The 13,011-nt window shown below is 39.5% G+C and overlaps 2 protein-coding genes across 2 annotated transcripts in view; one reads left to right on the top strand and one right to left on the bottom strand.

The window, feature by feature from the left end:
• PITPNC1 (phosphatidylinositol transfer protein cytoplasmic 1) overlaps nt 1–951 on the bottom strand; it is an 89,167-nt gene extending 88,216 nt beyond the window's left edge. The window contains exon 1 of the mRNA XM_062591753.1: nt 878–951. The gene's annotated coding sequence lies outside the window, so the exon portion shown is untranslated. The remainder of the gene's footprint in view (nt 1–877) is intronic.
• A 106-nt stretch (nt 952–1,057) lies between these two features.
• Nucleotides 1,058–10,850, top strand: PSMD12 (proteasome 26S subunit, non-ATPase 12). Its single transcript, XM_062591792.1, has 11 exons — nt 1,058–1,221; nt 2,844–2,903; nt 3,154–3,282; nt 4,819–4,926; nt 5,788–5,892; nt 6,788–6,937; nt 7,068–7,202; nt 7,781–7,893; nt 8,281–8,455; nt 8,973–9,050; nt 10,399–10,850. The coding sequence occupies exons 1-11, from the start codon at nt 1,114–1,116 to the stop codon at nt 10,606–10,608; spliced, it is 1,371 nt and encodes a 456-aa protein (XP_062447776.1). The 5' UTR covers nt 1,058–1,113; the 3' UTR covers nt 10,609–10,850.
• The last annotated feature ends 2,161 nt before the right edge of the window (nt 10,851–13,011 follow it).

The raw sequence follows: 13,011 nt of genomic DNA, 5'->3' as shown, positions 1-13,011 counted from the left end.
AGCTTATTCTCTCTGGGAGTCTTAAATTAACATCCAAGGTACATGGCCCTCACTGACCAAGGGTTTGTTCGGCATTGTTTGCTCGTGAACATCGTGGTCTGTGAACTTCTTCAGTGAATGGAACTTGTGCGTTATTGTTTTGGAATGGGAAATAATGGCAACCCGTAATCACGAGCCACTGTTGTATCAACATTTCCTTACAACGTATCAAGTGCGCTGATAACGCAACACTGTCCAAAATCAGGATACTAGCTCTTAAAAACCACGGCACCTCTCTACCTTATCCCCTCTGCAACAACACCGGGTTGAGAGACCCGAGGCCGGATGCGAGACGGGTTTAAATCCCCCGGCCAGAGCGCCAGCGTCCCCGCACAGCGCGCTCCTCTGAGGCCGCGCTGCGGTGCAGCACGCGCGCTCCTCTCGAAGCGGGGTGGTTCCTAACGATCGTTTATTGACTCACTGCCAGCCCACCCCACGGCCACGCTGCGGCCTCGAGCGAGCTCAGAACCTCCAGCCCCACCACGGCCGCCCGCGGGACCTGCGGCCAAGCGCCGGTGCCACGGCCGTGAGCCCGCAGGAGCCGCACGGCGGCGTGGGCTGAGCGCGAACCCCCAGGCCAGCTCCCCCGGCGCCGGGAGGCCGAAGGGCGCTTGAGGACAAGGCTGTGACACCCGCCAGTGAAGCCACGCGTGGCACCAGCAGCCCCTTCCCGGGGGCCGGCGGGGCCCCCTGAGCTGCGCCCCGGGCGGGCCCGGAGGGCGCCCGCGCCGCCTCCGCCCGCGCCCGCCGCCGCGGCCTCTCCGCCCGCCGAGGCCGAGGGCTGCCGGGCGGCGGCGGCGCCGCTCGCCCCCAGGAGCCGGGGCAGGGGGGCAATCACCTCAGCGGCGCCGCCCGCCCGCCCGGCGCTGGCGGCCCCGCCGCCGCCGCGAGCCGCCTCCCCCCGCCTCCGCCCGCCCGGCGGGTCCTGCGGCGGCGGCGGCGGGGTGCCCGCGGCAGCGCCTGCTTGGCGCGGGGCGGGGGCCTTCCGCGGGGCTGCCCGGGCCGTGCCTGCGCGCAGGGCCCCGCCGCTTCCGGTGTGTGTGTCTGAGCGGGCCGCGGAGCGGGGCCGGCGAGATGGCGGAGGGCGGCGCGGAGCGGGCCGACGGCCGCATCGTGAAAATGGAGGTGGATTACAGCGCGACGGTGGATCAGCGGCTGCCCGAGTGCGAGCGGCTGGCGCAGGTGAGGGGGGAGTGTGGGGCGGGGTGAAGGCCCGGCGCTGCGGAGGGGCTGAGTCATGGCGCGGCGTGGGCTAGGCCGCGCTCGGGGGACGCGGCCCGGCGGCGGCGGGCGGCCGCGGCTCTGCCCCGGTGCGGCGCCGCGGGGAGCGGGCCCTGCCGCCCCGCGCTGGGGAAGGGCGGTGGGCGAGGACTGCCCTCGCTGCGGCCGGCAGCGGGGGGTTCCTCCCCGTCCGCTCGAACGGCCGCGCCTTCCCCCTCCTGCCGCTCTTCGCCCCGGGCAGACGCGTAGGATCCTTGGGCTGCTGTGCGCTAAAGGCGACCTGGCTTAAGTGTGCCCGTGTCCCCTTCGGCAGGCAGTTCTTTGCGTTCTGACATTTACCTTCCCCAGAAGACTGTAGTGCAGGGCGGGAGCGATGACTGGCTGGTAGGGTGACTGGCATGTGTTGATCAAACCTGTGCGTGCACCCAGCCATGGACAATCGCAGAACATAGGCTTACTGCGTCCGAGGTTTCTCTTAGGGCTTTGTTATGTAGTGAAGGAGATTCTTGCACACCTCGAATGTCAGAACAGACAGCCTGGATTTGCTGTTCTGCTCGGTCCTGGTAGGATGGCTTCTGACTCTTTACAGGCTGCAAATGGCCTGCCTGGATCCGTGTCTCTCAGTGAGAGAAAAATATCATACTCTACAGTGTAATGTAGAATTCTGAAGGCATTAGCTTTGTGATAGATAAATTGCAGCTTGCACTATCTTGATACAGTATTGCTTGGAGAGGAGGTCCATATACTGTGTGCCATGGACACAGTTCTGAGTAGGTATGGAAGCCGTGGCCATATTTCATTGTAATATAACGCGAATTCTATTCTAGTAAAAGCCCAGGCTTGACAAAGACCATTTTATATATTTTAAAGGAAGTCATCAGGATACTACTTTTTTTTTTCTTTTTTTTTTAAGTTCCATTTCTGCCATGAGCTGTTTAAAAATATTCCCAATAACATTTTTCCCCCAAAGTACTTGCTAGGAAAAACAACTAAGGGCTAAAAGCACCTTATGATATCTTTAACCTGTATAAACAAAGGCAAATACAGCCCTCAGAACCCCCAAAAAGAAATATTATAATTCCATGCTCAGACTATAAAGCATGTGGTTTATGCTTTCTACAGTATGCTGTTATTGCTACTAAGATATGATGAATGTGAATGAAAATTGCAATGAAACATTTTTTTTTGGCTGAGGAATCTTAGTTACCTATCTGTTTTCACCTGAAGCTTTGTTTTGACTGGGGCTGGTCAAAAGCTTTGTTTTGACTAGTTTTGTGAGTACAAGCTAACCAAACCTGTTTGACACTTGCTAGGTTTCTTGCTCAGGACAGGCAGTTTTTAGTGTGTATTGGGTAAAAATGGAACCAGTGCTGTTCTGCCTTTGCTTTCTTTTTCTTGTTTTCTTTCTTTCTTTTCTTTTTTTAAAGAGCAGTATAATCACTATCCATAAGCACCTTTAAAAAAAAATTAGTGCCCAGACTAGTCTGTATTTGTTTCCCCTTCTATGAGGATCAAAGTTGTTCTCAATATAAGCTGAATTGTTTTCTTCAGTCATGGTGATAATTCTTTGTCTATCATATTAGGAAGGAAGACTCCAAGAAGTAATTGAAAACCTTCTCTCCTTGGAAAAACAAACACGAACAGTAAGTACATTGTGATGAGCAACACTTATGCAGGGTTGTCCTGCATGCACCTTGTTCAGAGGGTCACAGAGTTAAAACAATGAAGAGATTTGGGGTGTCAGTCTTCCTCCTTTGTTTTTTCTTCTCTTTAAAAAGAAAATCAGTAAGGCTACATTTAATGTTTTTCTCCCTTTTTGTATAATAGAAGTGTAAGAGATAGAGAACTGCAAGTTGTTTGTTCTGTCACTGATATGCTGTTTGTTTGTTGCAGGCATCTGACATGGTTTCCACATCCCGCATCTTAGTTGCTATAGTGAAAATGTGTTACGAAGCTAAAGACTGGGATGCTCTTAATGAAAATATTATTCTTCTGTCAAAGAGAAGAAGTCAGTTGAAACAGGTGAATATAAGTCTTTTAAGCAAAAAATAAAACTGTATTTGGAGCTATATTATGTATCTGAACTCCCCCTTACATATAGGGGCTCTTCTGACTATCACTTGTTTGAATATGTTGTAATTAGCTTCTGTTAACATTTTTTGGTATGCATGTGATAGCCAGTGATGAAATTAATGTCTGGAATTAATCTCAACCTCAAGTCTGAGCTCCATGTTGTCCAATTTGTCATTCTTGGCAATACAACCGTGACTGTTCTGCTTTCACTGCATACTTAGGTTTTTAGGTAGTAGTTCATCTTTACACTGTTCTATAGTCTGCACTGGAGACATGTGAATAGAAGAATACTAAGTATGAGGCGTACATTGAACAGAGTTGTTGCAATTTATTTTGATGAAATAAGAGATATCCTTTAAATGAGTGTGCTTGCTTTTGAAACTGTCATACTGTGCAATTCCGTTCTGTCTTACAAATCAGCTGACAGGATAGCCTAAAGTGTTTGCCTTTAAAAAGGTACAAACTTTATTTTGCTCAATTATAAGCTGCATGTTTAGTTTGACTTAATTAGAAGTTAGCAATAGGCAATTTTGAAGGCACTATCACTTTAGGAAGAAGAAGGTTACCTCCTTTTTAGTGTGCAGAAACATTAGGATTTTGTATACAAGTAGAATTCGTGCTCTGACTTGCACAAACAATGACTGAAGACTCAGATCGTTTCAGCTATTTTTTTTTTTCTTTGAAGAAAGCCTTTTTATTCTGAAAATTAACTCAACTGAAGGACATTACATTCTTTATACTTGACTTTTGTATTTCAATACTGTATATTTTAGGAACATCTGGTTGTCATGCTTTTGTTTCAGGTCTCAATAGAAAATACCTGTCTCTAGATATTTTGGAGGCCTTGCGTAATTGCCTCTGTGTTATTTTGTATTAGAGGGGCCTAGTACATAAAATGTATATTCATTCTGTTTTTCTAGAAGTAGGTACTTCGTAATACTTCTAATAACTTTGTCAGTGTTATTAGCAGAAGAACATATTCCAATACTCATGCTTGCCCCTGAAAGATGGTAACTTACTAGCAGGGCCTGTTTAGGGATCTGCAGAGATGAAAAAGCATCAATCAGAAATATTTGTGTCCTACAGAGAAATGCTACTGCACACACTTAAGAGAGGATATATAACTAGGTAGGTCCTATAGCAAACATGAAATTTTACCAGTGTATGTGAAAATCGTGTTGATTAGGCAGAAGAGACGTGCTGCTTTTCAAGGGAGAGCTGTGTGGAATGAACTTCAAGTGTCATTGAAACAACTGAGAAGAAAGAAATGAGAGAACAGCATCACATTTGACTCCTACCATCACTGCTAGCATTTTAAATGGCTTTATGAGCCAAAGTGATTAGAAATGTCTTGCATGCTTTTTTGAGATAAGTCTCTTTAATTTGATGTTAAATTGTTTAGTACTTGTCCCTGAATTTTATAAATTGAATGCATTTGGAAATGTAAAAATAAAGTTTTTTTTTTCTGTTCTATTATTATGTCAGGCAGTTGCTAAAATGGTCCAGCAATGCTGCACTTACGTTGAAGAAATCACAGACTTACCAGTCAAACTACGCTTAATTGACACGTTGCGTATGGTTACAGAAGGAAAAGTAAGATTTTGTTTTAAGACTGAGTGTCTAAAAGGTAGAATAAAAATGTCCACCTTATTTAAAAGCATAGCTTCCTAACACTATTCTTTAATCTTGTTCAAATACGGGCAAAAGTATATTTCTAAATTAACCTGAGAAGCAAGGCAGTGTATTTTTTTCTAAGAAATATTTTCTGTATTGTGTGAGTAAAGAACTTGCTGAGACATTTGCGATATTTCTGTGATGTAGATATTTGAAAGTATTATTAGTGTAATTAATACTGCTTTTGAGAATTCTAAAGTGTCATTTATTTTCCACTTGAAGAGATACCTAAAAGTATTTTAAATACTTTAATTCATTAGAGATCATCTCTGTCCGTTAGAGAAATGGACAGGTTTAGTTTAATTTCTTCCGTATTTAGGAAGGTGTTAAATATAGATACAGTAACGAGAAGGTGATATTGAAGCATCGTAAGAAGTTAATTACTTTCCAAAATGTTCCATTTACTTAAGAAAAATATTTCTAATTAAACTAAATGTATATTAAAATTATGGCTTTTTTCTGTTCAAACTTAGTCTAGATGGTTAATAATCCAGTATTGTCACGTAATGGCTGGTTAGGAGTGAGTGAAAGAAATGCGAACAATAGTACTCAGCACATATTAGTGTACAGAACAATTGACTAATTCAGAGATTCTGTTTTAGATTAATTTGGTCTAAATATTTCCAGCCTGTCAACTATCCATTATATGGATATACATGGAATTAATTAGTTGTATGTAAAATATTTAAGGTAGTAAAAATATATTGTAGTAGGGTTATGGTCTTAGAGTTTACGCTCTCCTTTAGAATAATCTAATGTTTAAACTACTCCTGATTTTAGATATATGTGGAAATTGAACGTGCTCGCCTGACAAAGACACTTGCAACAATAAAAGAACAAAATGGTGAAGTGAAAGAAGCTGCCTCTATTTTGCAAGAATTGCAGGTAACATGCCATGTAACTCAAAGTTACCTCAGCAATAAACATTAATACTAATTGCTCTTCAGTCATTGTGGGTTCAGAAACTTGGTCAGGTATGTCTGCAGAAATGTCTGGAATAAGATTAAGTGCTATTAGCAAAAAGGTTATTCAGTTTTAACTGCTTTTGTTAGTCTTGTGGTTAAGTTGCATAGACTTATTTCCTTTTTGGAAAATAAATTTCAGTTCTCTAGGTAGTACAGAAAATTTACTGTTAGAGGATTCTTCTGGTGCAAGTGAGGGCTATTATTCGAAATAAAATAATCTTTTCTCTGTTTTTCCCTTGCTCGAGAGTAATTGTTTTCTTTTTTCTTTTTTTCTTTCTTTCTGTTCCTGATTTCCCCTTCTTTTCTCACCTGCTTCTTGTGCAGTTAAGACTTTTCTTATATGTTAAGTAGAGTCTGGTTCATGATGAATTTTTCTACACTCAAACAAGTGGCTAAGAATGGGTAGAAAAGGTTGTTAGGATTGTGATTGTGTTAAGAGAGCATAGCTGTAGAACACATCACTTTTTTTACCTTTCTTGATACTAAAAATTATCTCCTTTATGTGTCTGCCATATAACAGCAACAGTTATTATATATTAAAAAAATCCAGTCAAAGGTAATGAGTTACAACTACTACTACTACAACAACTACTTAGTCTTTTGTCAGATATTTTTTTTTTCTTGTATATTAAGTCAGGATATGTATGTATATATACAGAGTGTTTAATTTTATTTGAGTACCTTTTACCTGACCAAAAGCTTTGGATTAAACCCCCCACCCCATTTTTTTTTGTTGTTGTTTTTTAATGGATCAGGGTACACTTCCCTATGTGATTTGTCTTTGGTAATGGTAAAATGTTTTGTTCTCATTTTAGGTGGAAACCTATGGTTCAATGGAAAAAAAAGAACGTGTAGAATTTATTTTGGAGCAGATGAGACTCTGTTTAGCTGTAAAAGACTATATTCGGACTCAAATTATCAGCAAAAAAATTAATACCAAATTTTTCCAAGAAGAAAACACAGAAGTAAGTCAGTAGTGGATTCTTCCCTCCCTTTTGATCTGACATGTGTCTGAGTCCAAGTGTATTTGAATCTTATGTTTTTTGGAATCCTGTTGGATTTCGTTTACACGATTTATGTTTCTTATCATTCCAGAAACTAAAGTTAAAATACTATAACTTAATGATACAGCTGGATCAACATGAAGGCTCCTATCTCTCCATCTGTAAGCACTACAGAGCCATTTATGATACTCCATGTATCCAGGCTGAAAGTGAAAAGTGGCAGCAGGTAGAAAAAAACATTAAAAATAAAATGTCTGTGTTTTCATGTGGCAAATATCCTTCCCATTATCAGATTATTTTACAGCAGATTAAATAGGTCATCAGTCTGCTGTTGTTAATTTAAATTTCTTTTCAACAACTATACTAACTGATTGACAGTTAGTTGAAAACGGATATAATAAACTTGGTTTCAAAAGAATATTTATAACATTTTTATTGTGTTGTCTTGGAAATCTTGAGAATGTGTTTTCTGTTTTATGGAAGTGCAGAAATTTGAAACCGCCTGTGTGATTACAGTCTAAGTGGTGCTATTGTATGCAATATTAAAAAAAAATGCTGATTTTTATCATTTATTAATGTATAATATTAGTGTTTTAGTTGAGCTGAATCAGTTTAAAGGTATCAATATGAAGGTTCATTTCTGCAAGATGACTTCATTTTAAACCTAGTTTTTTAATAAGCTTGGCTTAAGCCTTCTATGTTTTAAATTCGTAGTAAGGGCTAATTGAAGCAAGCTCTGAGGGCTGAATTTTGAATTCTTCTGTTTAATTATGGAGATGAAAAACTCACTCTCTTCTTAAACAGGCACTGAAGAGCGTTGTTCTGTATGTTATCCTTTCACCTTACGACAATGAACAATCTGATTTGGTACACAGAATTAGTAGTGATAAAAAGCTAGAAGAAATCCCGAAGTATAAGTAAGTATTGGTTCTAATAAACAATTCTTACAGAAAAAAAAAGCATCTCTTGCAGTAGCTGTGCAAGAAATCTGCTTACTTGTCATCTGGGATAAACATCTCGAAATTTAATACTGTTTGAAAAATACTGCAAATTTTTCATTCAAGTTAAAATAAATCAAAATATATGAGTGGGTTTATAAGAGAAAGATCTGTATTATGTACATGGTCCAAATGAACTGTCTGCTAATAGGTGTGAAATATTACAGACTATACTTAAAAAGAACAGTGAGTATTCATGGTAGTAAAGTGAAAATATTTTAAATTACTTTTTTGAGGTTTTTTTTCAAGTAAAAATAAGTCCTATTAATATGGGATTGTAAATTAACTTTGTTAAACCATTTACAGAGACCTTCTAAAACTATTTACCACCATGGAATTGATGCGATGGACTGCTCTAGTTGAAGAATACGGGAAAGAATTGAGAGAAGGATCCCTTGACAGTCCTGCAACAGATGTGTTTGGCTGTACAGAGGAAGGTGAAAAGCGATGGAAAGATTTAAAGAACAGAGTTGTGGAACATGTAAGTATAGCTAGTTTTTTAAGCATTAATCATGTATTCTGTGCCTCAAATAAAAAATGCTTTTGGATACCGTTTTTTAGTTATAAATAGAAACAAATTAAGGAAAGCAGCAGATAAGTTACTTTTTGTATTATACTATAATTTTATTTTCTCATTTATATTATAGATGTGTATCTGCACAGTTGCCAGGAAAAAAAAATACTGTCTACTTTAGTTGTGAGATTTAATACTCAGATTTCAATAGGGCAGGAACTTTTAAGTCTTGTTTTATATAAAATTATTAAGTAATAAAATCAACTACTAATTATTAATTTCATGTGCACAGACTATTACACCTTTTGCAAGGAGAAGGACTGTCTGTCCACAACATTTTACTGCTCTTTTATGCACCTTATGCTGGATTGCTGGTAGAGCATTACAACTCCTAATCTGCCTTTAACATTGACTTTTATATTTTTGCATCCTGCTTCAGTTATTTTTTGCACATAACCCTCTATTCTGAATGCTTCTATTCCAGAATATTAGAATAATGGCTAAATACTATACTAGAATTACAATGAAGAGAATGGCACAGCTCCTGGACCTGTCTGTTGATGTAAGTGTTGCCTTGCTTATCCTTCTTTTATAAAGGGAGTGGAAGTGTGTGTGTGTGTGTGTGTGTGTGTGTGTGTGTGTGTGGCAAAAATCTAAGTATTCAGCAGAGTAACTTTCTCTTTTTATTTGAATTTGTTGGCAGTCTTTTAGCTTAAAAAGCTCTGTAAACGGTGCCATAGATCAGGATAGCCTTGTGTTAGAAAATGCAGAAAGATACAGCATTGTACTAGAAAGACACTTAGTACAAAAATCTCAGGATTTACACTTTGTGTGTATGAATGTTCATGGATATAGTATTTGCCTTTGTATTTGTGTCTGTTTTTGTATTATCCTTGCAGTGCCCTGGCATCATCCTTAGTCCGTTCCCCTCTTTGTGGTACCACAGTGCTTTTCATCTCTTACTGTGAAGGATAAAGTGTGCTGTAGTGATAGATGGGGAGCAGTAACAGAACTTCAGTTTGTTGGGTTCTTTTTTTGAGAAGCAGTAGTGCAAAATCTGGGGAGTAATAGTATCTTAATCTGAATATTTGTTACTTTGCCTCTAGTATTCAGTATAAAGGCCTGAGTTTATTTGCTTGCTTTTATGAGAGTTAGAAAACAGTTTTTTGATCCAAACAGAACTCAGTAGCATGGTAAGTGTGCATGTAGGTAAAAGATGATGCTAAAAATTTGTTTAGATTGAAGGTCATATCTGAATGCTGGAGCTTCTTGTGTATTCTAGTGTTAAAAAGCTCTTATGAATGGGTGATTAAAACTGACTGAAGATAAGGAGTTTCTTATCTTTAGATGTCCATATTTATAGTTGGTTGCACTCAGGGAGCATTGGCTGGTATTGTTTTTCTGCCATCCCCTTTTGTGTTTTAAAGACCTTTCCAAAAAGACTCTCTTTTTTCATATCATCTTCATATTTCATGTACAAATGAGAAAATTCACCCTAATGTCTTCTAATTAAATTTGCTCCTTGACACAAGCTCAGAATTCTTTGACAGTGATCAGTAGTCCGCATGGATATTTGTCTTGTTTATTGGAAGGCGTATTCTGATGTCTGTGTAGCCAAGCACTGAAAAGTCTAAAAGACTGTTGGTGTAGTATATTAAACTTCTAATTTCATAAAAGATAATCAGATATAATTCAAATGAAAAAATGTTTTTGAATAGATGGTACTAGCAGCTTGCAGTGTATTATTAAGTATTGTGCACTTTTTGTAAATACAGTATTACTACTGCTGTATTTCTGTAAAGTATAAATAAAACCTTGTTTGCTATGCCGTAATGCTGTTTGGAAGGAATTTTGATGCTTTGGTTGCTGAAAATGCTGTTTTCTTGACTTAGTGCTATTTATCTTTGCAGGAATCGGAGGAGTTTCTGTCCAGCCTAGTAGTTAATAAGACCATCTTTGCTAAAGTAGACAGGCTGGCAGGAATTATCAATTTTCAGAGGCCTAAGGACCCAAACAATATACTCAATGACTGGTCTCACAAGCTCAACTCACTGATGGCCCTAGTTAACAAAACCACACATCTCATTGCCAAAGAGGAGATGATACATAACCTTCAGTAATGTGCCTCAATAATCTCCATGCTTTTAAAGAAGGCATTAAATCCTCATAATAGAGACTATTATTACAGTGTGTATATGGTTTGTTTTCTCCCTATCAAGCCTTCCTGGACTAAAATTTAGAACATAATTCTTAAATTCCTGTTGACAACTAAGTCAACAATTAAGTTGATTATTCATTCAGTTGTTAAAACATTTTTGCTACATTGGTGAAAGAACATAATAAAACTGTATTGCCTGTGTAATAGAGTAGTCTTGTGATTTATTCTTTTCCCATGTACACCTTCATCTGTCTAACAAATAATTCTGTGGTTATTTCATTCCAGGAATATTTTTTGAGGCTGTGATTGAAAGGACATACTGTAAATAAAATACAAGCCTAGGGTTTTACAGTAGCTTGCATTGAGGTAATTTATGATTATATTTATTTTAATGTTATGTCAAAGGTGCTGTTTAAACAAAATTTTGGATGTTTGCATCTGGGAATAATACTTCTTGTGCTTTGGGATTATGCATAGACTTTATTAACTCCGAGTTGGCTGAAATCTACCTGAATCTTGTCTGCTTGGTGCAGGTCACTAGTTTTCACTGTTCTGTCATTCCAGTTTGTAATGCTACAATAGCAATTATGCAATTAACTAAGTACTAAAATCTGCTGCTTCTCATATTTGTGTGTATTGTATTCAGACAGGAAGATACTCATCCATTTGCTTTAGCCTACTCATAAAGGAAGGAAGGTTTGGATTTTCCCCATCCCATTCCTCTGTTTTTTTTTTTTTTTTTTTTTTTTTTTTTTTTTGATACAAGTAAAATAGTAGCCTGAATAGTACGGTAAGTGCAGGAATGAATTTTTAATGCTGGCTATAACCGACTATTCTGTTCATAATTGAATGGGTATAGAGTATAATTGTAAAAGGTATATTAAGATGTATATGAGCCCTATCTCTTTAAAAGCACACTGAACTTAATTCAGGCTAACATTTCTAGCCTGGATAATTATCATATGAATACACAGCAAGCCAGGAAACTTTAGACAGTGATTTTGAGGAGGGAAGTCTGTGAAGGGACAGGAAAAGATCCAAGTGTTCCAAGCAGTAATCTGCATTTGAAGTGTAGACTTTGGACATAGCTTAAGGGAAAGTTGGGAATGTCATTTCAGAAGAAAGTAACTTTATCAAGCCATTCCAAGCCAGTTCACTGCATTTAAATAAAAGAAAAATGGGAAGCCAAACTTTCAGTGAGGGAAGGGAGAGCAGACTGTTTAGGATGCATAGAATGCTTACCTTCCAGCTTCTTAAATTGCATTATAATCCCAGTTGTCTGAGTGTTGTGTAAAGGCTTGAACTACAGCCATTTCTGAGGCGGCGGCATACTAGTATTCACAAGGCTGGCCTTAGCATAAGCAAAGCTGCTTGGCTGCCCCGAGGATAATGAACAAAGCAACTTATTTTGGTTTTAATTTTGTTAGCAGCAAAATATAATCTTCTGGAAACAGAAGGAAGAGGTATAAGAAGTGGAAACAATGGGGCATAAAGGGGAGTGGGAATTTGTATCTCCTTCCTTCTCTTTAGCAAATCTGGTCTTACTGTAGGGTCTGGAATCTACAGTCCCAAGCATCTTAATTTGTGAGCTGTGTGACTGTTCTACCAGGTAGATGAGAGATACTGGACCTTGTTTTCCCAGTCAACGGTCTTTTCCTCTTATCCTACAAAGGAGTGGTTCTGTGGCTTCTACTTTCTGGGGTTCGTGATGATCTACTCCCTCTCTGGCCCAGCTATATCTCTTCCTGCCACCTTTGTGGTGGTTAGGACATGAGCTTGTTAGAGGGATGATGTGGTTTCTATCCCTTTTAGCAAGTGAGGGGGGCAACTCTGGCTGCTTTTGGTGGTCACCTACTTTGCATGTGCCTAAAGCTGATCTTGACTGTGTCTTACTTATATGTCTTTCTTAACCTTATGTGTCTAGTGTAGTATCAATCATACTGTTATGTGTATAGTGTAGTGTCAATCATATCAGCCTGACCTTGGTTTAAATAAAGAACTTCTCTTTGCAATCTGGTGCCTTTCACATCAACCAGATGAACAAGCTTTTGCCCTTTTGCTTCAAAATAGGTTTTTGTCTTCACTGAAATCACCTTGTACCACCTTTTGGTTTGACAACATACTGCCCAAGGTGAACTCCCTACCTAACCCTATCCTCCAAGTAACATGAGAGAGACCCATCATGTACCCTGCACTCAAGGCCAGAAGCAAGAATCCGTCAGGGTTTAGCTCCCTACACGTCAAAAACTTGAAAAAGAGGAGTTTTAAAATGTATAGAAGCATGCACTTATCTCAAGTGAGTAGAAAATAGGAATCTATTCACTTAGCCTGGAGCTTTTTTTATTATTATTTATTGGTAGGCTAT

The sequence above is a fragment of the Rhea pennata genome, chromosome 19 (genome assembly GCF_028389875.1).
Source record: "Rhea pennata isolate bPtePen1 chromosome 19, bPtePen1.pri, whole genome shotgun sequence".
Lineage (NCBI taxonomy): Eukaryota > Metazoa > Chordata > Aves > Rheiformes > Rheidae > Rhea > Rhea pennata.
Note: the sequence above shows the minus strand (reverse complement) of the source record. Positions and strands in the feature narration are given on the sequence as shown.